Source organism: Ostrinia nubilalis, chromosome 22 (assembly GCF_963855985.1).
Source record: "Ostrinia nubilalis chromosome 22, ilOstNubi1.1, whole genome shotgun sequence".
In the NCBI taxonomy this organism is placed as follows: Eukaryota; Metazoa; Arthropoda; class Insecta; order Lepidoptera; family Crambidae; genus Ostrinia; species Ostrinia nubilalis.
This window is the reverse complement of record NC_087109.1, coordinates 13,206,323-13,231,285: the sequence shown is the minus strand read 5'-3', so window position 1 is coordinate 13,231,285 and position 24,963 is coordinate 13,206,323. Positions and strand designations below refer to the sequence as shown.

The following is a 24,963-nucleotide window of genomic DNA, read 5'->3' as shown; positions in this document are numbered from 1 at the left end:
CCGCGCGCGGCGTGTGCGTGTGCGCCGCGCCCTACGGCGGGCCCCGCTGTGCGCACTATGTGGGCCATGACGACGCCTGCCGCGCGCTGGCCTGCCGCCAACCGCACGTCTGTGCGTGGAAGCCTTCGTGTGAGTTTATTTTATTTATTTTGAAGTTTAACTACTTGAACGCCGCCGGCAACGTAGTACCTGTAACTCTTCCGGGGCTGCAGGTGTCTATGGGCGGCGGTAGTCACTTACCATTCGTTCGTTTCAGCCGAAAGACGTCCACTGCTGGACTAAGGCCTTCTCCAAGGATTTCCATAAAGACCGGTCCTTCACCGCTCGCATCCAGGCACCTCCCGCGACCTTTACCAGACCGTCGGTCCACCTAGTGGAAGGCCTGCCCACGCTACGTCTTCCGGCTCGTGGTCACTACCACTTCGGACAGTCACTTACCATTAGCTGATACTTTTGCTTGTTTGCCTTCTATCCCATAAAAATGGCGATTTATATTGACACTGAATTTTAATTATCTTGATCAAATTTAATAAATCCAAATATTGTTTGTTAAATCAAATAACGCACGTACAGCAAAAATCTGTAATACTGTTTAAAATACGTATGTATTAAGTGTTCCAGCTTTACAACTTTGCCCATGAATAGTTCTACGTTGTTACGATTTCACCACAATATGGGATGGGATTTACTTTAATGTTACATGTCAATCCACATTCTTACCGTTAGATAATTCCTGGCAATTAGTGGTGACTGAGTTTGTTCCGGCGTTTCTTCTCAGCACTTGCCATATGTTTGTCTCGAAGCCCTGGTAGGGCCCAAAAGATAAGGAGACATGTAAAGTGCCCCATAAGGTCTACCTTTTCTTTTTTTATTATTTTCTATAATAATATTTTGACGTTCATAAGTGCCACTTGTGGTCTAAACTGAATAAATACTTTGATTTTTTTTTGACAGTGAACAGCTTAGACGAGGGCACGCCGTTCTGCGCGTGCCCCTCAGGCGCAGCCTGCATCCCTGCGGCGGTTGGCGCGGGCGCGGGCACGTGGGGCGCCGGCGCGTGGGTGGCGGCGCTGGCGCTGGCGGCGCTGCTGGCGCTGGTGGCGGCGCTGTGGCTGGCGCGGCGCCGGCGCGGCTTCCCGCACGCGCGCCTGCCCGACAACGTCGAGATCTCCAACCCCATGTACCTGGCCGGCGACGACGAGCCCGAGCCGGCGCCAAGACCGCCCCAGCACACGGTTGGTGACTCTATTCCTTTGTCACTGTAGGGGCTGTGTGTCTTGTGTGCCTCTACAGTGACGATATTGGATGTAGTTGTAGTTTTATCTACGTCACGGGATGTGGTAATTAAAACTGTGTCCGATTCACTCAATAGTGACTGAGGTTCTTGCGCTGCTTCTCAGCACTGGCCCATTTGTTGTCCCGAAGCAGTGGTAGGGTTAATACTGGGACGTGTAAAAGTGCTTTTTAAAAGCCTACTTGCAAAAATAAAATAAATTTTATTTTACTAGTAATTTACATGAAACAATAAAGAACTTTCGAATTTGAATTGAAGCGACAATAGCCGAACGATGAAGGTATCGAAATAACGTGATCTAAGAAAAATGAGTTCGATACTCACGCTGGATTATATTGGTGCAAGAAATAAAATTGCTTCTGTCTGCCTGTAGTCTTGCCCGCGTGAAATTCGGTAAATTATTCCTAATGCGAGTGTATTTATTTTACAGAATGGCGGAAATCACTTTGCGAATCCCGTATATGAGAGCATGTACGCGCCCCAGCAGAACATCCCCACTGAGGTATTTAATTTATTTCGTCGATCTGTACCATTCTCAGTAACCAATCAAACCATTTCTCCGCTCCACTTCGCCTTGGTGGAAACCCAGCCTTAGTTATTGATAAAATCCAGCCATAGCTTAGTTTATTTGCGTTTGCGTCTTATCTAGTTCAAAACTCTATATTTGTTTCATCTCATTGGAATCTCAATATCATAAGTAAAAGTTAAGCTAATATCTCGAAATTAGCAAGCATTTAGTCATTGCCTAAACAAACAAATCTAAAACTCTTTCGATTTTGATTAAAAGAAAGCTATTATTTAGGTTAGCAATCATACATATTAACGTTAAAGGTACCTACTAATTAACATAGGAGTGTGTTATCATAAATGAAAACAGGTTAGTCGTATAATTTAATTGCATCACACATGAAAACAGCTATTCAACTGACATTTACTACAATAAATAACAATTTATTACTTGGATGAAACGAATGTTATTATACGAAATTGGTTTGTTTGTAATCATTCTGATTTTGGACGGTTGCTCAAGGTCAATGCAGTTTTTACTCGCGGATGTACCAGTTATGTTAATGCTGATACATCTGTCTTGATGAATGTATGCCTTTAAAGTTTAAATGTGACGTGGCATTTGAACAGGGCTACCTCTCGATTGCCTAATAATGACTATGATGAAATTTAATGCAAAAATCGTAATGTATGGTATCTGGAAAGGTAACAAGGGCAACGCTTTAGTGTTTTGTAGGAAATGGTTTGTTTTTGTTCCTTTGATTGAATATATGAAGTTTTAAGTTTAAAATAAAATGCTTTTCCCGTTTCCAGGAGCACGCGAATCTACTAGCGGAGGCACGCGATGCGTCGCCGCCGCCCGAGCGCGCCGCGCTGCTGTAAGCGCCGCTTGATTACCAACACCTTTCTTCTAGGTGCAAAGCCCAATCATTTGGGTGACATTTCATTCAAAAATGAGCCCATATAATATTATAACATGATCAACTCACCGACTGTAGCTCGGCCCTCGAACCCGGTGGCGCTGCGTCTTATTTCCTTACATATCCTAAGCGGCCACCTCTTGCCTTCTTAATATAGATATTATTTTTACACGTTATTCTTGTACTGTAAATTGAATTTCTTATAACTATTCGAATCTATCATATCTTCGAGACCAAATGTGAGGGTAGTTTGATATTATTATGATAAGTGTAGGAGTGTGTTCGTATCTTGCGCGGCACCTATTATTTTAAGTGATCGAATGACTTTTGAATATCTTACTACATATTATGTATTCATATGCTGATACCTACTTAATAATCAGACCACTTGTAGTTTGACAATTTTCATAGTTTTATGCAAGGCGGAGTTAGCTATCACTATTTATTACTGGTTAGTGATTTATATAAATCTACTTATAAATAACCGTGATATTGCTCCTGTTTAGGTTTGTAAGTCCTATTTTATTGTGATTGTTTTTCACATTATGGAATGTAATTGCTAAGGCGGGCGTCGATGGAAGTTATTGCGCCATTGAAAAAAGAGGCTGATAAAAGTGACTGAGTTTCTTGCGCTGCTTCTTCTCAGCACTGGCCCGCATATTGTCCCGAAGCAGTGGTAAGGTTCAAGTAATATCGGGACACGCAAAAGTGCTTTCTAAAAGCCTTGTCATGAAAAAAATTATGACTTTACTTATTATATATTGCTCAAAACACCAAATAAAAGATACTTAAGTGTTTACTAACCGTACATTGGAATATTTTAGTGATGTCTCTGAAATTAATTTTGGCAATGAACTAATACTCAGTTGCAACGCTCAAAGGTATTTGTGTCAAAAATTGTGCCATATCAAAGAATCTCTTAATTTTAAAATGTCGTAAGGTTGTTTTAAGAGTATTACAAAAAGTGGCGACGAGCATTAATATTTTTAATTGTATAAGTACAATAATTTAAGTAAGTACAATTAATTTTACAGCGATATACGGCCTACAGCAAACTGAGTGTGTTTTTGTATTCTACAATAATGAGTCCTATTTTCTAAACCGTACTTCGGTATCAAAGTGGTCACCTGAAATTATTCAGAGCATGGTTTTTGTGTACACCATTGAGGAAAAAATGTAGGCATGATTACATGACAGCTTTCTTTATACGCGGGGAGAACAAACGGGGTTGTGTTTCTATTTCGTCCCGTACACATTAATAACTTATATTTTCCGGTATTTTTAAAATCTTGACATGTGATTAATATTATAATTTATTGGGATAAGTTAGCTATTCTTCTTCAAAAGCTTTAATTTTGAATATTTTATTTTCTAAATCGTCACAAGGAGAGCTTACTGTAGGTTTACAATTTAGACTTAGTAGTAAAGTTTACCTTCTACTGATATAAAAATATGAATGTTTATAAACACCTAATAACGTAGTCTTATTATGGACCATATCAAGTGTATAACGTAATAGATCAAAATAATCGTAACCCTATAATTATAATATTATATTGTGAATGCAAAATATTCCTTATTCATTTCCTGCGAAACGCTTCACAAACGACTCATGATCTAAATGTAAGTAGTCTTAAGAATATCAATAAAACATTGTGAACATTACTAACATTTTTATTATAAATAGTATCATAGAATCGAAATCAGTTTACACGTATCAATAAAACATACGCGTACGTTATTCGAGACAACTTAATTATAATACAGCTTATTATTTGACAAAAACACGATAAGTACAGTTATAAAAATAAAATCCATTGCAGCAGCAAGATTTACTATTTCTGCTGCTCGATGCAGGCGCATCTTTTTCGTTGTGCGGGACACCTCAATGAGGGCTATCGTTTTAGCGCTCACCAGTTAGCGCAACTGTAGAGTAAGGTCCTGTCACTTGCTAGTAGCGAAGACAGTGGCACCAACTGGTGAGCGATAAAGTGGTAGGAGGACTATCGCATTTGCACTCATCAAGATGGCGCCACTGTAGAGTAAGGTGCTGTCAATCGCCAGGGGTGCCAACTGTTAAGTATAAAAACGATAGCCCTCATTTAAACAATACGTACATATCGCGTCTCACGTCGCCAGTGATTACAAAAAATGTATTATTTACGTTGGCTTAGCCAGAAAAAAAAATGGAATAAATACATAACCGTGTTCTTATCATACTGGCTGCCTTCTCTCAGTAGAAGTCGTCGAGGTTGGCGGGCTTGGCGGCCTGGTTCTTGATCTGATCTTGCGCCAGGTACATGGCGGCCACTTGTTGCGCCGACGTCGCCTGCTCCGGAGTCTTGTCTGTGCGTACGCGCACGAACCTAAGGCAGGGAGCAGGTTATAAGGCGTGTAAGCTGTGTGTGGTGCGACAGTCGAAACTTTGGGATTTCTACTCGAATGAGGGTTTTCGCGTATGAAAGATCCGCTAGATGGTGGGACGTGGATATGGGGTCTGACTGCTGCGTGATTGGTGGATTTTGATCTGTCAATGTCATGTTAAAAATAACCAATCATGCAGCATTTGGACCTCGCGTCTACGTATTGCCATCTGGCGGATTTTTCATACGCGAAAACCCTCATTGGTCACGTTTATAACCTTATTTCAGTTGTAACAAAGACGAAAATCGGCAAGACCTGGAGCGAGATCAGACGCGAAGCTCAAGATCGAACGCGTGACGTTCATAAGTGGTCAAAATTGATTTTTGATTTTGATTTTTGACACCGGGTTTGCTATTAATTGCCGTAACGGCAATGTTAACAGCATTGTAAGATATCCAGCTTTTCTGTGTATGAAGATTATGGCAGTTTGCTTCCATCATTAAGTTTGACATCGAGTGAGATTCAGGACTCATCTCATTGTCCTTTCAAGACAAGACAATGGTCAAATCCACTGTTTTAAGTGAGAGAGATATCTCCACGACCACGAGTACAGTACCTGGCAATAAATATTGCACATCAACCTTTGGAAAGAGAATCGGTTAATTTCGGCTCGTAGAGCGTTATCTCTGTCGCACACTACCTATACGATTGACAAAACGTCATTGACAAAACATTATTCTTCAATGAAAATATTGTCCGAACTCTTAGTATTTCTCTTCGACAAATACTTTAACACATTGTGAACCACTTTTCTTTCACGACTATTAAAAGTTTTTAGCAATTTAATTCACAAAATCAATTGCACACATTTAAAATAAAGTTATTTTACACTTTGACAAAACGTCATTGTCAGTCATTGTTCAAGTGCGACAGTGATAACGCTCTACGAAACCGAAATTAGCCGATTGTCTCTTTCTAAGGGTTGACGTGCAATATTTATAGCCGGGTATTGTAAGAGAGATCTGCGTTCACACGTCAGATTTTATGTAAAACTACGGAGCAGCACCGCAAAGTACGATCTCTCTTATGGTAGTTAAGGTCTAAAACTTAGAACCCATTGGTCCAACTAATAGCTAAAACAGTGGTTCTTAACCTTTAAGTCACGAGAGACCATTTTACGAAATTTCTGTCTTGTCAGGGACCACTTTTTTTTTTAATCCTATGAAAGGGGAGGTCGATTTCTCGCCCACTGTGCGCCGTTTGCGTTGTGTTGACTCGACTCATCACGTCACGTCACTTGTTTATTACGATGTCTTCGTGGACCACTTTGAATGCCTCCAGGGACCACCAGTTAAGAACCACTGAGCTAAAATAAAGCGCGTTAAAGCGCAAGCATACCTGGGGAAGCGCAGCGAGATGCCCTTGTCGTGGTCGACGAGCCCGATGGCGGCGCGGTGCGCGGGCGACAGCGACAGGTCGGCGCAGCGCACCTCCCACACCAGCGCCGCCGAGAACCACGCGTCCGGCTCGTGGCTGCGGTCGTAGCTGGAAATTAATATTCAACTTTACTTCACTTCTACATCTTGGCCTTAGGCAAGGGATAGACGTTTAGATGACCTACGCTGAACTGTCTCACCAAACTCAATTACAGAGGGGCGCCACCATCGTTTAACTGTATAGTTTCCAACATGGCAAAAATCGGAACCAGCGATCCGGTATTGACGGTTGCGCCCCCTGTCACGCGTGGGACAGTTCAATGTATTGGGTCTATATCACTTCAGCCCCAGACGAATATCTAGTTTTAAAACAATAATTTACACTTCCATTTTTTTGGCCGCGGAGGACATCGTTAGGTTTTAGTTGGTAGACCCCGGCCTTCTGGCGAGGAGTCCCACAAAACCCACTGGCCGATGGGGACGATCATGTGAAAAGTATTTACCGACGGAAAAACGATCACTCCGCAGTTTAGATACGTTAAAAAAAGTTCATCAGACAGCGCTCTTCTGTAAAGAAAGTAATAATAGCTTCGGATTGCTAGTAGAAATTGTCAGTTTTAACGAAAAACCTTAACGTTAAGACTAAATTGACCTACACGTTAGAAAGAAACCAGCCTATGCGATAGCAAGGCAGGCTGAGACGTTTATAAATAAAAGTTAGTTATGAAGACTAACCCCCTTACTAATAAAAAATATTCACTCGTTGAACTGAGTTTTAAAGTGATGTTTAGTATGGGAATGTCATTTTAAAACTTTTCAACAAGTGTGTAACTTTTTATTAGTAAGGGGGTTAACGTTTACGTTTTGTTGTATACCTGTAGTAGTTCCTAGGTAAGGCGCCTCAATGACGTGCTGCTCGAGCTCCTTACTAAGCGTCTGGAGATCGTCGTCGCTGAAGCCGGTGCCGATCTTGCAGAGCGCCAGGAAATCCAGCTTCCCGTTACCTTTATGTGGTCGTCGGTTCACCTTGTGGGTGGCCGTGGCTTCTCAATTATAAAGAAGCTCTCGGCACCAATAGACATGTTATTCTAAAGCGGGGGTAAAAATTTTTTTTATTGTCATTGCATACCTGTAATAGTTCCTGGGCGCCTCAATGACATGTTGCTCGAGCTCTTTACTAAGCGTCTGCAGATCCTCGTCGCTGAAGCCGGTGCCGATGTTGCAGAGCGCCAGGAAATTTAGCTTCCCGTTACCTTTATGTGGTCGTCGGTCCACCTTGTACTAGACGTGGCCTTTCAATATAGGCCTTATAAAGAAACTCCCGGCACCAATAGACATGTTATTCTAAAGCGGGGGTACAATTTTTTTTCATTGTCATTGCATACCTGTAATAGTTCCTGGGGGCCTCAATGACGTGTTGCTCGAGCTCCTTGCTAAGAGTCTGGAGATCCTCGTCGCTGAAGCCGGTGCCGATCTTGCAGAGCGCCAGGAAATCCAGCTTCCCGCTAACTTTATGTGGTCTTCGGTTCACCTTGTGGGTGGACGTGGCTTTTCAATATAGACCTTATAAAGAAACTCTCGGCACCAATAGACATGTTATTCTAAAGCGGGGGTAAAAAGACAATGCCGGAAATTGGCGTCTTTTTTTTTTCGCGCGGCCATCGACCAAACCTTGTTTTTTGATTACAAAATAGTGTAATAAACCAAACTTACTATGACATGTATGCCTCTAAACTCAGTCTGAACTGAGTTACGAGCATTAGAAGTTTGATGATTTTCATACTAGATTTGCTTTTTGCGCTCAAGTTTTTTAAGAAATTGCAACAAAATAGTGACATTGTATGTGTGAACAAACAATACCATCCATTAAAGGCTCCAGACATCAGTATGCAGCAGAATCAGCGCAATAAAAAAATAGCGCAATATTTTGTTGCAATTTCTTACAAAACTTGCGCGCAAAAAGCAAATCTAGTATGAAAATCATCAAACTTCTAATGCTCGTAACTCAGTTCAGACTGAGTTTAGAGGTATACATGCCATAGTAAGTTTGGTTTATTACACTATTTTGTAATCAAAAAACAAAGTTTGGTCGATGGCCCCCGCGAAAAAAAAAAGACGCCACCTTCCATACAAAATCTGGCATTGCCATTTGTTTTCATTGTCATTGCATACCTGTAATAGTTCCTGGGGGCCTCAATGACATGTTGCTCGAGCTCTTTACTAAGCGTCTGGAGGTCCTCGTCGCTGAAGCCGGTGCCGATCTTGCAGAGCGCCTGGTAGACTTCCTGCTCGGGCTCGTAGCAGGCCAGCAGGAAGCCGCCGAAGGCGCCGGCTCGCTTGCCGCGCCCGCGGTAGCCGCCGATCACGACCACGTCTAGAGTGTCGCCCACGCCTTCTAAGTAGTCTTTCTTTAGCTGAAAGGAGATATAACATGGACGGTTTTGTTATTTGTCGCAGTCAAGAATTGTAAATGAAGTTGACCTTTTCTTGATTTATATGACACTGGTTAGATACTATGGGATAGTACCACAGAATAATAATAAGTACTACGCACAGAAGTTTTACTTCGCGAAAGTATTTAAAAAAATGTATGCTCAATGTCATTAACAACATGGTGTAATTTAGCTTGTCTCAAGAGTCAAGCACCATTTTGTTGACAAACGTCAGTGATCGGTACTGCGCCGAAGCTATAGGGCTGACTTCGGTAAAATGATGTGACGTGAGGTGCCAAACTGCGGAAAATGGCGGAGGAAATACATGATTTAGCATGAAATCATGAATAATATTAACTACTTATTTACCTCTCAGTGTCTTGAGGCAACTAAAAAAAGTACATTCTGTGTTTTTATTATTATTTAGGCAGTTAAATACTGCACAGTATTTAGTACACCATTTTCTTTATTTTCTTCCATCATACACAAGAATACGCGTGCGTGAGTCAATGTTCGCTCGTATGTGAGGCCTTGTCGAATAGTATCCTGTAGGTGGGCCATCGTGCGTGTTTTGTTTTCGATGTAAACTCGCGGAGATGAACAGGCCTGATAGTACTTTGATTAGGAATGGTAAACTAGATACTATTTGATATTTCTCGTTTGACTGCTAAAGTCCGGTCCCCGAACACAGAATTTTTCCAATAACCCTAAGCTACCCATCCTTATCGCCCGCGCGTAATTATATTGCTGTCGCGACTGTGCGAAGGACGGCCGCAGTGAGTGTGCGAGCGCGACATCAATATAATTACGCGTGAGCGATAAGGATAAGTAGCTTGGAGTCATTGGATGAAATTCTATCTGTTCGGCGACCGGACTTTAGGTGTATTTATACAAAGAATATTACTAGTAACTTATTTGTGTGAAAAATACTTGTGCATAAATAGTTGATACACGAGGAAAACTAACAATATTTTGTACTTCTAATAATTTGCAAGAAGTCTACAAGTCAATGTAGAGTAAGTTACGTAAGACTCAACAGATGGCACTGTGCCGAGTTGCATCTCGGTGTTGAAGTTTTCACCACTCGATGAACGTTTTTGTCCGCCATTTACTATTCAATTTTTTTTAGTAGTTAATTGATTTACTATTGTAATTGTTACTTTGATCATTCTGGTGATATAATAAGCCCGTTGTGAAGTGAATTTGGCTTTTATATTGAGCTGGTACTGTGTCCCTGGGCCTGTGATTACCTTCAGCCAGTTGTGCGAACGGCGCGCGATGTCATACCGCGCGTGGTCACCCGTCAAGGTCTTGACCATGAGCCCCTCGCAGGAGTTGGCTACAGCTTCGTCCAGGAACTGCTGTACTTCCTCCATGGTGCTGCAGTCCTTGGACGTCGCGAAATGCCACTCGCCTGCAAAAGAGAACACGTGTTTAGTATATGGCTAACGTGAAAGCGTCGAAATACGGATATAAAAGACGAACAAGAGAAATAAGATTCAGTTATCAGATCTAGTGCGTAAATTACCATACAAATAGTCTACATTGAACCGTATTTTCACAAATTAAAATCGGACGTAGTGCGATATTAATGTGATTCGATCACGTAAGGAAACTAATGAGCATAGTACACTCCTCATTGCAAGAGCCATTGAACTTAAGTCTTGAGACATTGCGGTATTTAGACCAAAAGATAGATTCGAAAACGTTGTGTCTTGTGTAGGCTAGCCTTCCGCTCGGTAGATTGCCATCTGATGAGGATTGCGGAATGTGTTTGAGCAGCAAGATTGGTCATTGTGGAATTATTTGGGAGACCTTTTTTCATCAGTAAGCGGCATTTGGTTAACCTGGTGTCTAGGTGAACGACAAACGCGGCAACTCGACGCGCTGCGAAAATATCAATAGTCGTGGCATACCATAGTATCCAACGTAGAACAGTTACGTATAGATCGTTTCATCCACGAAGACGCGCCCGACCAATTTTTGGTCGAGGGAAGCGCGGGGTGCGGGGAGTTTGATCCGAGCGTCATTATTGTAGTGTGCGTGTGCAATCATGGATGATTTAGCGTGTACCGATAACACACAAACATTAGCGGAAGAATGGTGGGGCGCTTCATCATGGATGAAACGATCTATAGGACGCACGGCGCGTGAAGCATTGGTTGTATTTCGTGGTCGCTTCTTGTCTCTGTCCCTCACTCAGGACAACTGGTGATTAGTCTCAGATGAACGACGGGATGTGCCAGGACAGGCAGGATCATGTAGCTTTACCTTCGACCTCGCGGCAGTGTTCGCGTAGCAATCGCCTGCGCTCGGCGAGCGGCGCGGCCACGAGCGAGCGTCCGTTGAGCAGCAGCAGGTCGAAGGCGAACACGCACACCTGCACCTGGATGTCCTCCTCGCGCGCGTCCTTGCGTTTGCGCGTCGACAGCACCTGACAATAGATGAACACTCGCTGTACAGCCCGAATAAAGATACAAGCTTGTAGCTGACTTCTTGCTGCAGTAGACCGCTTCTAAGTAAATCTTTTAGGCATTCGTAGCAGGAGTGACAACATCAAATAGACCTACTCTCCAACAGCGGGGCGGGAGCGGGCGACTAGCGGTGCATTCTGTCAAGCGGTGACCGCTCACGAAGCCACGTTAGGAATAAATTTGACATTTCGTTCGTGAACATAAACGATCACTTTGACGACACAACACAACGCCGCGTAATCTACCCACTGGTTTCGAGAATGGATCTGCGTTACTTGCGCCACGCCGCTGCCCGCAAAATTCGAGGCATCGGCCTTAGAGAGATGCCACATGGGCGTTGGCATTGTAGTGCGTTGCGATCTCTCTAAAACATGTTAGTTGAGTGGTGAAATGGCATAATAAAAATTTACAGACAATGGGAATAACTACCACATTTTACATCTTATTTTCTTGTTAAAATCCAAAAAAGTATAGAAAGTTTTTACTACCAAAGCTTGATAAGGAGCCATAGTTAATCGCACCTGGAAGGGCAGGATCTTCTTGGCGGCGACGTCGTAGGCCACGGCCTCGCAGTCCAGCACGCAGCTGGTCACGTTCTCACGTAATAAGCCCGGCAGCCGCCGCAGAATGTCCGGGTACTTGCTGCAAGCGACGTCATTTATTACAATAATTTATTAATGGGATGCACGTTATTAACGAGCCTCCGATATTTCGGCACTGTTGCAAGCGTCTTGAATGCACTAACATCCATGGAAAGTTTAAAACAATATGTCGTTATTAGGAAAATCAAAAACATAGACACAAATACAATTTATATGGCAGAGCAGGGTTAGCTGCGGCTGTGGGTCTTCATTTTAGGCCATAGTTGACTATGTGGGCGTACGTGAATAAGATTGTTTGAAATTATAAATCTTGTAATTGCAATGAAGAATGTTCACTAATTTTGTTTTTTAGCTTTCTGTATTCTCTGTTAAAAATAAAAAATACACGTGAAAGAATTATTTCGATACGTCAATTAGTTTCCAAGATATTGAATTTTAAAAGTGCGGGCGGCGTCCGGCCCGCCATTTTATGCGCGTGACGTCATATTACAGTGACTGGCTCATATTTGTATGGGTGGAATCTTGCAAGCTGAATTAAGACCCACTTCCAGGCAACCGATTAAGCTGAAATTTCGCAAACACATGTGATTTGGATGACCATGCAATATTATGATGACATGGAGCTGATCTGATGATGGAGCTGGAAGGTGGCCATAGGAACTCTATGATAAAACGACTTAAATGCATCGAGTTTGGGCTCGTTCGTTTTGTATTGATGAGTATTTTAATTCTATATAGTAATCGGGGTCTAATGATGGAGCTGGAAGGTAATTCGCAATAAAACGACACAATCGCATCAAGTTTGGGTTTGGTTCAATTTTAATTTTTGTGATGGGTCTGGGTGTTAATATGTGTAATAAGTTTGTATTTACAAAAAAATATATATTTAAGTATGTTTATATCCGTTTTCTAGTGAGCGGACGCTGTGAATGTACGTCACACGGGGTCACGTGACCGTCGGCGGGACTCAATATTTAAGCGAACTTTGAATGCCTATAAAATCATAACTAGTGGGTATTTTTGAATGAAATAAAAACTAATGTATTTGTAAATGTAAAAGCTTAACTGTAACATAGGTTTCAAGTGATTTTGCATACCTAGTAACATTCTCAATTCCAATCACAGCTCCGCCGTTCGTACTACTTCATCAACTCGGTCGAGGGCCGACAGGTGGCTCTGAAGTTTAATTAGAAGTCAGAGTCAGTCACCTGACGTTAGTAGAGGCTCCGTCGATCGAGCGAGCGAGGCCCCGGAAACATGTCCAGGGAGCCCAATAGCAAATAAAGGCTATTGTAATTTTAATGAGGACTATTGTTTTTCTGGGGGCACGGCAGTGCCCCCACCAAGTCGAGCAAAAAAGCGGCACGGCCGTACCATCCTTTTCTCGAAGCAATTCAGGCCATTTTCGACCGCCTGTAACTTCGTTGTGGATAAAACTAGAAGGCTGAATTTTCATTAGCTATGCAGGCATTGTAAAGACACGGTAGATTTAAAATTTCATTCAATTTGAACCAGTAGTTTAAGAATTATAACGGGTCAAAGTTACTTAATTTTGTCACTCACTGACTCACTGACTCACCGATCATCAAAACTCTAAGGCACTTCTAGCAGACCTAGAAGCTTCAAATTTGGAATATAAGTAGTGTTTGGTGTATGAATCAAGGAAAAACTAAAATATTTGGGGGCACGGTAGCGCAACCGCCAAGTCGAGTAAAATTTTTCAATTTCGGTCCAGTTTTCTAGATACATAACTACTGTCTACAAAATACAAAAAGAAATGAGATCCCATCAAAAACAATACTTGTCAAAAAAACCAAGTCTCGCAACTCAGTTGTTCTACGGTAAAAAGTTGTGAGATCCATGTAATACCAAGTCCAGGCCAGGAAATCTTTAACGTTTTACATAAATATATTGACTTGGCCATCGCATGAAAACACGTGTAAATTAAATTATTTAGTGCGATGGCCAAGTCAATATATTTATGTAAAACGTTAAAGATTTCCTGGCCTGGACTTGGTATTACATGGATCTCACAACTTTTTACCGTAGAACAACTGAGTTGCGAGACTTGGTTTTTTTGACAAGTATTGTTTTTGATGGGATATACTTAACAGAGCCCCGATTACGGTAACTTTTAACGTTTCCAATCCAGACGCGCTTCTGATTCTGCGATACGATTGGTCAAAACAGCTGACGTACGCTGATAAAAACCAATCGTATCGCAGAATCGAGAAGCGTGTCTGGATTGGAGACGTTAAAAGTTACCGTAATCGGGGCTCAGTTGGTACCACTGACGATTAACATGACCCTATTCTAGGCCTGCCCACAAATATAAGAATACTTATCCAACTGACCTGGTGTTGTCCTCCTGGTTGCGGCTGAAGATGGCGGCGCGCGAAAGGTCGGGCGCGCTGCCGTCTTCATTCGCGGGCACGTGTATTTGTGCGCGCTCGCCGTCGTACTTCCATTCGCACGTGAATTGCTCGTTCTCGAATCTGATCAATCAATGACAATCTAATTTACCTGTCTGTGGTATCAAAAATATTTTTTTGTAAGTGAACTAAAGTTATTAGCCAATAATAAAAAGTAAAAAACTAAAACCCAACTACGACAAAAATCGACGATGAAAAAGTATAAAACAAGATTTTCAGAATACTGAACTGAACAAAGTTGCCAATGTAGTTGCATAGTAATTTTCATGTTTGGAAAACCGCAGTCACACGTTGTCAAAGTGTAGGTAGGTATATGTAACGTGTGACTACGCCTTTCCAAACATGAAAATTACTATGCAACTACATTGGCAACTTTGTTCAGTTCAGTATTCTGAAAATCTTGTTTTATACTTTTTCATCGTCGATTTTTGTCGTAGTTGGGTTTTAGTTTTTTACTTTTTATTATTTGTACTATTTTGGTGTTAAAGTGTATTTGTGGCGCATAATATTAACAATAGTTAAATTGATGAACTAATAAGTAGTAAAGAAGCTATGAACGAAAAGATGTGAATTATATGCAATCAGCCCATGAATACAGGTAAAGTCACAAGCAAATGCTAGTAATATACAGGGTGTTTGGCGCATCGTGTGCCAAAATGATTTGGCGGATAGAATGGGTCATTTCCTATATTTTAAGCCCCCATAACACGTTCCATGCCAGGCGGTTACTTTTAAATTATTTTTTTAATAATTTCACCAAAATACCCAAAACGCATCATATAATTTCGATTTAAAAAAAAACTACTAGGCGTAGCCTCAAAGTAAATATTTTGTTTTGACGTGCATTGATGTAGGGTTGCATCAAATCTAAATTTACTGGCAAATATCATCTAGTTTCTTTTTAATTCAGCTTTAAAGTTTCCCGAAAAGTGAAAAATGAACTGAACATTTAAGTTTACATGGCTATAAAAAAAAATTAAAAAGAGATAGCGATCTTCGGATTTTATCAAAACTTCTCTAGTCTCTCCCCACTCAAACGGTATACTAATCTTGTTTAAATAATAACAACAACTTCACAAATTCCTTAAATTAGTGCATTGACTCTACTCGGACTGATTTGCGAAATTTGTGTTTATAGCCCCTTTTTGTGTGAATAGCACGTTATTAAACACCTAACAGCTAAAAATTATTTATCTTATGCAATGTAAAAACCTTTGCCCTTTCTTTTTTCAATGTGGATTTCTTGAAATTAAAGACGAAAATTATTATTTTGATCGTTTATTAATTATTACAAATTTTGTTCAAAATGACCGCCTCGGCAACGTATACACTCACGACATCTTCTTCTAATTTCGACTGTTGTCGTATGCAACCACATTTCTCTTTTTATTACTACAAAGGCGTTTTCTATTCGTGGATTGGAAGAGATGGCCCTATACAGTGGCCTGCACGTTCCCCAGACCTAACTCCGTTAGATTTTTATGTCTGGGGACAAACTAAAGAACTGGTGTACGTAACGGATTCAAACAATAGAAGAACTACAACAACGAATAGAAAACGCCTTTGTAGTAATAAAAAGAGAAATGTGGCTGCATACGACAACAGTCAAAATTAGAAGATGTCGTGAGTGTACCTATACGTTGCCGAGGCGGACATTTTGAACAAAATTTGTAATAATTAATAAACGATCAAAATAATTATTTTCGTCTATAATTTCAAGAAATCCACATTGAAAAACGTTAGGGAAAAGGTTTTTACATTGCATAAGATAAATAATTTTTACCTGTTAGGTGTTTAACGTGCTATTCACACAAAAAGGGGCTATAAACACAAATTTCGCAAATCAGTCCAAGTAGAGTCAATGCACTAATTTAAGGAATTTGTGAAGTTGTTGTTATTATTTAAACAAGATTAGTATACCGTTTGAGTGGGGAGAGACTAGAGAAGTTTTGATAAAATCCGAAGATCGCTATCTCTTTTTAAAAAAATTTTATAGCCATGTAAACTTAAATGTTCAGTCCACTTTTAACTTTTCGGAAAACTTCAGAGCTGAATTTTAACAAAACTAGATGATATTGGCCAGTAAATTTAGATTTGATGTAACCCTACATCAATGCACGTCAAAACAAAATATTTACTTTGAGGCTACGCCTAGTAGTTTTTTTTTAAATCGAAATTAAATGATGCGTTTTGGGTATTTTGGTGAAATTACTAAAAAAAATAATTTAAAAGTAACCGCCTGGCATGGAACGCGTTATGGGGGCTTAAAATATAGGAAATGACCCATTCTATCCGCCAAATCATTTTGGCACACGATGCGCCAAACACCCTGTATATATATTCGAAATGTACAAGTAAAGCCCTTTCAAATGATACCAAACACGGCATATTTATCTTAACTTTATTTTTTTACTCTGTATGTTTTGTCCGCTAGAGGGCGCCACATTCGATTTTGTGAAACCCCATATAGCCTATAACCAGCGGATAATTAAGACGCTTCTAATGATATGTCATTTGTCGAATTCTGATAAGTAGTTTAGAAGTTACGAGGGAACACATGAACATACATACATACATACATACATACATAGCCTGTCAAAATCATAACCCTCCTTTTGCTTTGCCGTAGTCGGGTAAAAAATTCATTTTGATTTGAGTTGCGGTCTCCCATCTCGGTCGTGGCGCGGACGTGAAAATGAAAGAATGAAATGAGTTTGGTCTTCGTTTTGTATTAAGTATGTTTTAAAGATGAACTACACCGAACTGTCCCATCCGTGACACTGACAGGGGGACGCCACTGTCAACCGGATCGCTGGTTTTGCCATGTTGGAAACTATGTAGTTGAACGATGGTGGTGCCCCCCTGTCAATGTGTTCGGTGGGACAGTTCGGTGTAGTTCATCTATAAAATTTGTGGAATACGAAGTCGGTGTCCAGTGACCTTTGACATGTTGAATATTTGGTGCCACTTAGGCTGGGTTGCACCATTTTACTTTAACTTTGACAAACGTCAAAAATCCGTCAAACTCCATGCAAAAAACACCGGTTTAAATTCGCACCATTGAAGCCATTAGACAGAATAATAATAATAATCGTTATGGTACGTCCACATTGGGCGAACGGGCTCGCGCGGCACGCTGGTCATCCTGCTCACTCAATAGCAGGATGTCGAGTTTACCGCGCGAGCCCGTTTGCCTAGTGTGGACGCACCATTATAGTTACGGTCAAAGTTAGGTGGTACAACTCAGCCTTAGGCCCTTTTCACACGTCCCGGTTGCCGGCTAACCGGCGCCGGGTATCCGGTGGTGAAGTGTATGGGCATGGTACGTAGCTTTCACATGTTCCGGCGTAATTAATCCGGCATGCCCATACACTTCACGACCGGATACCCGGCGCCGGTTAGCCGGCAACCGGGACGTGTGAAAAGGGCCTTAGACTGACCTGTTGAATATCTCGTGCACGCCGCGCGTCGGATGCGCCAGCATGGGTTTGAGCGGCACGCCGGGCGTCAGCTTGCAGTGCTCGGGCAGGGCTGCTACACCATACTGCAGTAGCGCGGGTATGAGCGCGTCGTAGTTCGGGCACGCGCAGTACGTGCTCTTGATAGTCAGTGCGTGCGCGTCCACGCGCGCCTGAGGATATTGCATGATGTTTATTTATTTATTTTATTTATTTATTTATTAGGTCTACCAACATTGTTACATAACAACATGTACACTTAAAAATAACAATCATGAACAAAATTACAATGCAACAACAATTATAAGCTGACACAACATGCAATATAGATTCAATGCAGTTTGTTCCGAACCGTTCCATGCACACATAAAAGACATTTAATCATATCAATAATAGTAGAATTTTGATTTAAACATGACTTATCTATGATGTCATTCAGGTGAGCTGTTTTAGGCTGAGTTATACCATATTGCAGTAACTTTGTCTATAACAAACCTCAAAAATCTATTAAACTGCACACAAAGTAAACTGGATACTGTTTTAGTAAGTTAATGTAACTCAGCCTTAGTTTGTGTTACGCCTGAGGTCACTATACGAAATGCTAATGCCGCGTACGCAGATTTTAAGTCAAACAGTCACAGTCGAAAACAGATAAAACATATTATAGGAAAATAGCACGCACAAGAAGCAACTTACTCGTACCTCTTTACAACAAGCGATAATATTTACGAGGGATGTGTTTCGAGAAAAGTGTGAGGTACATGAACGAGAAACTCCGTCAGATGACATTCATCTTTGCTCCATAATCCACTAAATTACGGAGTCTTAGATTAGAGGTACTCCACACCACTTAAATGAAACTGCTAGGCATTTCTCCGGACCGCTCAAGAGAACTTCCTCGCACATCTCTGACGACAAAGCAGCATTATACCTCCAGCTTGTACTGGGAAGCGAACCTTGAACTCGTCGGACGGCAGGCCGCGCGAGGCATCCAACACAGTCGCGCCGCCGGGTGCAGGCGGCGTCGTGGCCGTGGCTAATGCCAGCGCTTGTAGCACTGACTGCTCTGCTAGACCGATGCGGAGCTTGCCTTCTAGGGACCTGCAAATATTCATTCACAATATTTCATACAATCTATCTATCTACAGGGTGGAAACGATAAGTGATCTCATTCGATTATTTCTAAACTATACAAGATATCGAAAAGCTGGTTACTGATCCTGAAAGTGCTTCACGAGCTCTATCCAACGGTACCAATAATAGGTTACAGAATTAACTGGATCTATCCAAAAATTAAATGTTTCCAGCCTCCATACTAAATGTATGCCAGCCAAACAATATTGAAAGTATTTTTTTTTTTATTAAATAATAAACATTTAAAATGAACTCGTAGGTAAATTGAAAGAAAGAAAGAAAGAAAGAAAAACATTTATTTGGTTCAAACTTAAAAAATATAACACACAGAATGAGATAACAAAAAACAAGTATAAGTTAGAACCAAAATTGGCCACCGCTCAACATGTGTCATGCTCTGGAGTGTAATAAAACCAGAACACGACGCTGTTATTCTGCGGTGACCATTGCATTCTTATTTAAAATTATTCTTTGAAAACATTGGTTTAAGGCTTTACTTGCTATAATATTATCAAGACATGAGTGCCATGGCTGTGGCTGTACTAAATGTATGGAAGCTGGAAACATTGAATTTTCGGATAGATCCAGTTTATTTTGTAACCTATTATTGGTACCGTTGGATAGAGCTCGTGAAGCACTTTCAGGATCAATAACCAGTTTTTGAATATCTTGTATAGTTTTTAATATTATGTGGTTTTACTAAATGTATGGAAGCTGGAAACATTGAATTTTCGGATAGGTCCAGTTTATTCTGTAACCTATTATTGGTACCGTTTGAAAGAGCTTGTGAAGCACTTTCAGAATCAGTAATCAGTTTTTCGATATCTTGTATAGTTTAGAAATAATCGAGTGAGATCACTTAAGGTTTCCACCCTGTATATAAATAAAAATGAATCGCTGTTCGTTAATCTGATTAAAACTCGAGAACGGCTGGGTCGATTGAGCTGATTTTGGTTTTAAAATGTTTGTCGTAGTCCAGGGTAGGTCTAAACGGTGAGCAAATAAGGAAAAATTGCGATGGCTTATTTATTGCCTTTAAGGCGGAACAGAGTTCGCCGGGTCAGCTAGTAAAACATAAAGATATTAAGATACTCTTACTTTAGATTCATCATCATCTCAGCCATAGGACGTCCACTGCTGAACATAGGCCTCCCCCAATTCTTTCCATGTTGCCTGGTTGGTATCGGCCTACGTCCAGCGCCTTCCTGCTACCTTTATGATGTCGACGGTCCACCTTGCGGGTGGACTACTTTACCTTTGGGTACTTTAGATTACTACAGCGCATTTCGAACTTCATTGAGTAAGTTGTGATACAAAGTTACAGAGAAAATAGCATTTATAAGAACAAGCGACCTGTCCTGCCTTCGCTCGGTTGCAATGTAGACACTAAACAATCTCCACTAAAAAACTCCAGTCGTTGCATAGTTTCAAAAATTTGGGACACAAAAATTATCACCCATAATGAATGGGAATAAATGGGCATCTCTGAGCTTCAGTATAAAATAACTTGAAATTAAAAATGATTTGCGAAAAAAGGTAAAACAATACTTACCTAATCAAATATTTGGCTTCACAATGCCTGCAAGCTGTGAACAGCGACTGTATTTTGGCGATTTTCTTGTTCACTGAGGCGTGACCTGAAATAATGAAACAATACAACATGATTTTGTCACTTCAAAATTATGTGGGTAGTTTGTAAATATTTGATTTTCCGTTCGCATTCATCATCATCATCATCATTTCAGCCATAGGACGTCCACTGATGAACATAGGCCTCCCCCAATGCTTTCCATGTTGATCGATTGGTAGCGGCCTGCGTCCAGCGCTTCCCTGCTACCTTTACGATGTCGTCGGTCCACCTTGTAGGTGGACGTCCCACGCTGCGTTTTCCGGTACGCGGCCTCCATTCCAGAACCTTTCTGCCCCATCGACCGTCAGTTCTGCGTACTATGTGCCCTGCCCATTGCCACTTCAGCTTGCTAATCCGTCGGGCTATGTCAGCGACTTTAGTTCGTTTACGGATCTCCTCATTTCTAATTCGATCTCGCAAAGAAACACCAAGCATTGCCCTCTCCGTAGCACGCTTTGCAACTTTGAGCTTCTGTATAAGGCCTATAGTGAGAGGCCACGTTTCCGAGCCATAAGTTATCACTGGTTAACACACATTGTCCGTTCGCATTACTTTTTACAAAATAAGTTAAAAATGTATATATTACCAACAGCTATTTTCTCAGCGATTTTAGCGAGGCGTCGAGCTATCGAGTGGCTAGATCACAAATGTAGGCGGCCTATCTTCTCAGCGGTCGGTCTATAGTCTATCGAGCTAGCCTGTGCACTCACCAGTAAGCTCAGCCACGTCCTTCAACGCGCGCAGCACGCGGCGGCACCGCAGCGGCGGCGGCGCGAACATGGTGCGTTGCGTCGCGCGCGCGCTCTGCGCAGCCGAGCCCAGGTCGCCGCACTTCTGCGCCGCGCTCTTGATTTGGGCCAGCGAGCGGCCCGTGCACTGCGCTACTGCCTTCATCAGGTATGTTTCTGCTATGCCTGCAATCACAATATTATTATCAGGAATGGATGCTAAGCACTATAATCACAGATTGTTTAACCCCCTTGGGTCAAAGTCGAATCGAGGGTGTACTAGCTTAGAAATAAAAGCCAAACTCAGTACACGACGGGTTTATTACGTCACCACAATCGGAACAGAATCAGATGGTAACTAAATCGACCAAATTCAATTCTATTATTTCCAAATAAACATAATATTTTACTTTAAAGCACGTTATTGAGATAGTAACGCGCGACAGTTCGCAGGACGTTTTCTCAGGTCGACGGATCGACATCATTATTAATCGCCTTCTCTCTGTGCTCCAGGTCGCAGACTCTATCAAGCGCCTCTAGGTGGCGTTGGAGCTCTCGTTTAATAAATAACAAAGTAATAAATAGGTCTCCTCCTCCAGCCCAGGCCTCCAACGTCCGAGTCAGTGCCAGATATGGCACCTGGCCGCGTGACTAGCACGCGTACAATAAAGTAAACACGAACCTAGCTCCAAGCTGTGGTAGGCGGGCGCGAGCTGGTTGAGGCACAGGTAGACACACGGCAGCAGGTCCTCGGGCGACAGCGCCAGCAGCGAGCGGAAGAAGTTGCTGAGGATCTCCACCATCTTCAAACGAGCTGATGTGCCCTCAATGGCCTCGAGTGTCCGCGCCAGTGCCAGATACGGCACCTCCTGGCCGCGCGACCAGCACGCGTCCCTGATCGGGTGGTACTTGGACTTGGCCGGGTTGTATTCTGTTTCTGTGTAGAAAGAGGATGTTGTGGAAATCTATACTAATATTATAAAGAGGTAAAGTTTGTGTGTTTGTTTGTATATTTGTTAAATTGTAAGGGGTAATCTCGGGATCTACTGAACCGATTTTAAAAAAAAATTCACAAATAGAAAGCCACATTATTGTTGTGTCATAGGTTATATAAAAAACTGAAAAATTCGACGCGGGCGGAAAGCTAGTTATTAATAAGGGTACAATGTTGGTTTTTCTTCAACCAACATAATGTTGAGTATGTCACTACCACTGCATATAATGTAAATAAGTTGAGCTGTTGTGTAATTAAATAAACAGTTTTTTTATGAAGGTGTTATATTTACCTGGAACTACTTTATCCTCCTTTTTCTCACTGTCTGTACTTTCTGTCTTACTAACTGGACTTACACTTTCCTCCTTCTTACTATCAGGACTAACACTCTCCTCCTTTTTAATTGCTTTTTCACTTTTGACAGTTGGGGAAGTCACCTCTTCTTTAACTTTGAGTTCAGATGTCGGAGAACTTTTCCGTTTGTTAGTTTCCTTCTTCGGTAACAGTGATAAGTCCACTTTGGCTTTTGGCTTTTTGCTTTTAGGAGAGTTGTATGTTTTTGGTGGTCCAGCACTCTTTTCTACTTTCATCGGTGAGGATTTCGGAGAAGGTCCTGTCTCACTGCCAGAGCTCTCAATCCTTAGCCTTTTTGATTTCCTTCTCTGTGAAATTTATATCAATTTAGTTTTACAAAGTGTAACAATTATAATTATTTATAGCATTCTTAATAAGTAGATGTAAAGTATTATAATACTTATAATTAATAAGTGTAACCACAGAATAATAATAAGTACTACGTACAGAAGTTTTACTTTGCGAAGGTATTTAAAAAAATGTATGCTCAATGTCATTAACAATATGGTGTAATTTAGCTTGTCTCAAGAGTCAAGCAAGTTTGTCAGAAGTTTTGTTGACAAACGTCAGTGATCGGTACTGCGCCGAAGCTATAGGGCTGACTTCGGTAAAATGATGTGACGTGAGGTGCCAATCTGCAGAAAATGGCGGAGGAAATACACGATTTAGCATGAATTATCATGAATAATATTAACTACTTATTTACCTCTCAGTGTCTTGAGGCAACTTAAAAAAGTACATTCTGTGTTTTTATTATTATTTAGGCAGTTAAATACTGCACAGTATTTAGTACACCATTTTCTTTATTTTTTTCCATCATACACAAGAATACGCGTGCGTGAGTCAATGTTCGCTCGTATGTGAGGCCTTGTCGAATAGTACTCTTGTAGGGGGCAATCGTGCGTGTTTTGTTTTCGATGTAAACTCGCGGAGATGAACAGGCCTGGTGTAACTAGCTTTTGCCCATGGCTTCACCCACGTGAAATTTAGTTTGTCACAGATCGTCATAAATTATAACCTATATGTTATTCTAGGTATAGAATAATACTGTAGTTTCATCAAAATCCGTTCACTAGTTTATGTGTGAAAAAGTAACAAACGTCCATCCAGACATCCAAACTTTCGCATTTATAATATTAGTAGGATAGGAGGATACATGAACAATAAAGGAAATCAGAACCTTATCAGGAGGTGAAGCCTCTTCACTTGCCGAGCCACTGCTGTTACTCTCTAGCCGTTGTCTTTTGGAGGACCTCTGTAAAAAAACAAGCAATAATGACTTTAGTACATCCTTCTAGATTAGATAAGCATTGGAAACGGAGCATGTATGTATAGCAGATATTTTGAAATCTTATTTACAGACCTTTTCCTTTCCATTAGCCGGTGGTGATGATTGATCACTATTAGAGTCTGTCTCCTCCTGAGTAATGAGAAAATATATTGCTTTTTTTCAATAAAAAACAAAGATATAACCTATCCAACCAATTGGAAAATGGGAACAGAAATACTCACATCATGTATAACTTCCTGTTCTAATTTAACAGGTTTCTTTGGAGCAGAGGAGAAGAAACTCATTATGGTTTTTTGAGCCATGATCCTATTTCTTCCATAAAAATAATTGTTTGAAATGGAAACCTGTGAGATAACTTTTCTTGTTACCGGCAAATGTGTACAGTTAACTAAAAATCTAAATTGCACGATTAACTTACTGAAACTTAACATACGTAATTATATGAATTTCATGGTTTTAGTAACTTAATTCAATGAATACGAGGCAAAATACAAATTTTGGAAACGCAATCTTTTGGTGGTTATTCATTTATCTGTCAAATTTGCCATTTTGGCGCGCAGTTACAGTAGTCTGTCATTAGTGCTGAGCTTCGATCTTCGATTTACTTTCTGAATGAATACCGATTCGATTCCTGTTTACCGGTATTTTGTGATTGTGATTTGTGATTAAGATGCAGAGCAACACTAAGGAACACATTCGGATACATGCGTTTCGTAAAGCATAAAAGTTGCATAAAAGTAACGGGCCATTATAGGACTAAAACAAATTTTAGTTCTCAACAAACAAAACCTTTGAAATAGTCATATTTTTTCAGTAATTGTGGTATTCTTCTGTCTTCATATCACTAGCTTTCTTATTGTGTCATTTGAATATTGAGTATCCGAATTTTCAGTTGCAACTTCCTACCAATTGC

At 41.0% G+C, this 24,963-nt stretch overlaps 1 protein-coding gene and 1 long non-coding RNA gene across 2 annotated transcripts; one reads left to right on the top strand and one right to left on the bottom strand.

The window, feature by feature from the left end:
* The first annotated feature begins 1,143 nt into the window (after window positions 1-1,143).
* On the top strand, window positions 1,144-4,386 carry LOC135082641 (uncharacterized). The gene is made up of 3 exons (XR_010259424.1): window positions 1,144-1,235; window positions 1,725-1,796; window positions 2,615-4,386. It is a non-coding gene; the product is annotated as an uncharacterized LOC135082641 (long non-coding RNA).
* Window positions 4,375-24,598, bottom strand: LOC135082640 (DNA ligase 1). The gene is made up of 16 exons (XM_063977431.1): window positions 24,272-24,598; window positions 24,123-24,179; window positions 23,940-24,014; window positions 22,698-23,067; window positions 22,094-22,348; window positions 21,394-21,597; window positions 20,606-20,690; window positions 18,876-19,020; window positions 17,902-18,092; window positions 14,384-14,524; window positions 11,949-12,069; window positions 11,225-11,387; window positions 10,204-10,367; window positions 8,694-8,935; window positions 6,484-6,630; window positions 4,375-5,087 (listed from the first exon to the last, which is right to left on the bottom strand). The coding sequence occupies exons 1-16, from the start codon at window positions 24,479-24,481 to the stop codon at window positions 4,955-4,957; spliced, it is 2,703 nt and encodes a 900-aa protein (XP_063833501.1). The 5' UTR covers window positions 24,482-24,598; the 3' UTR covers window positions 4,375-4,954.
* Window positions 24,599-24,963: the final 365 nt, after the last annotated feature.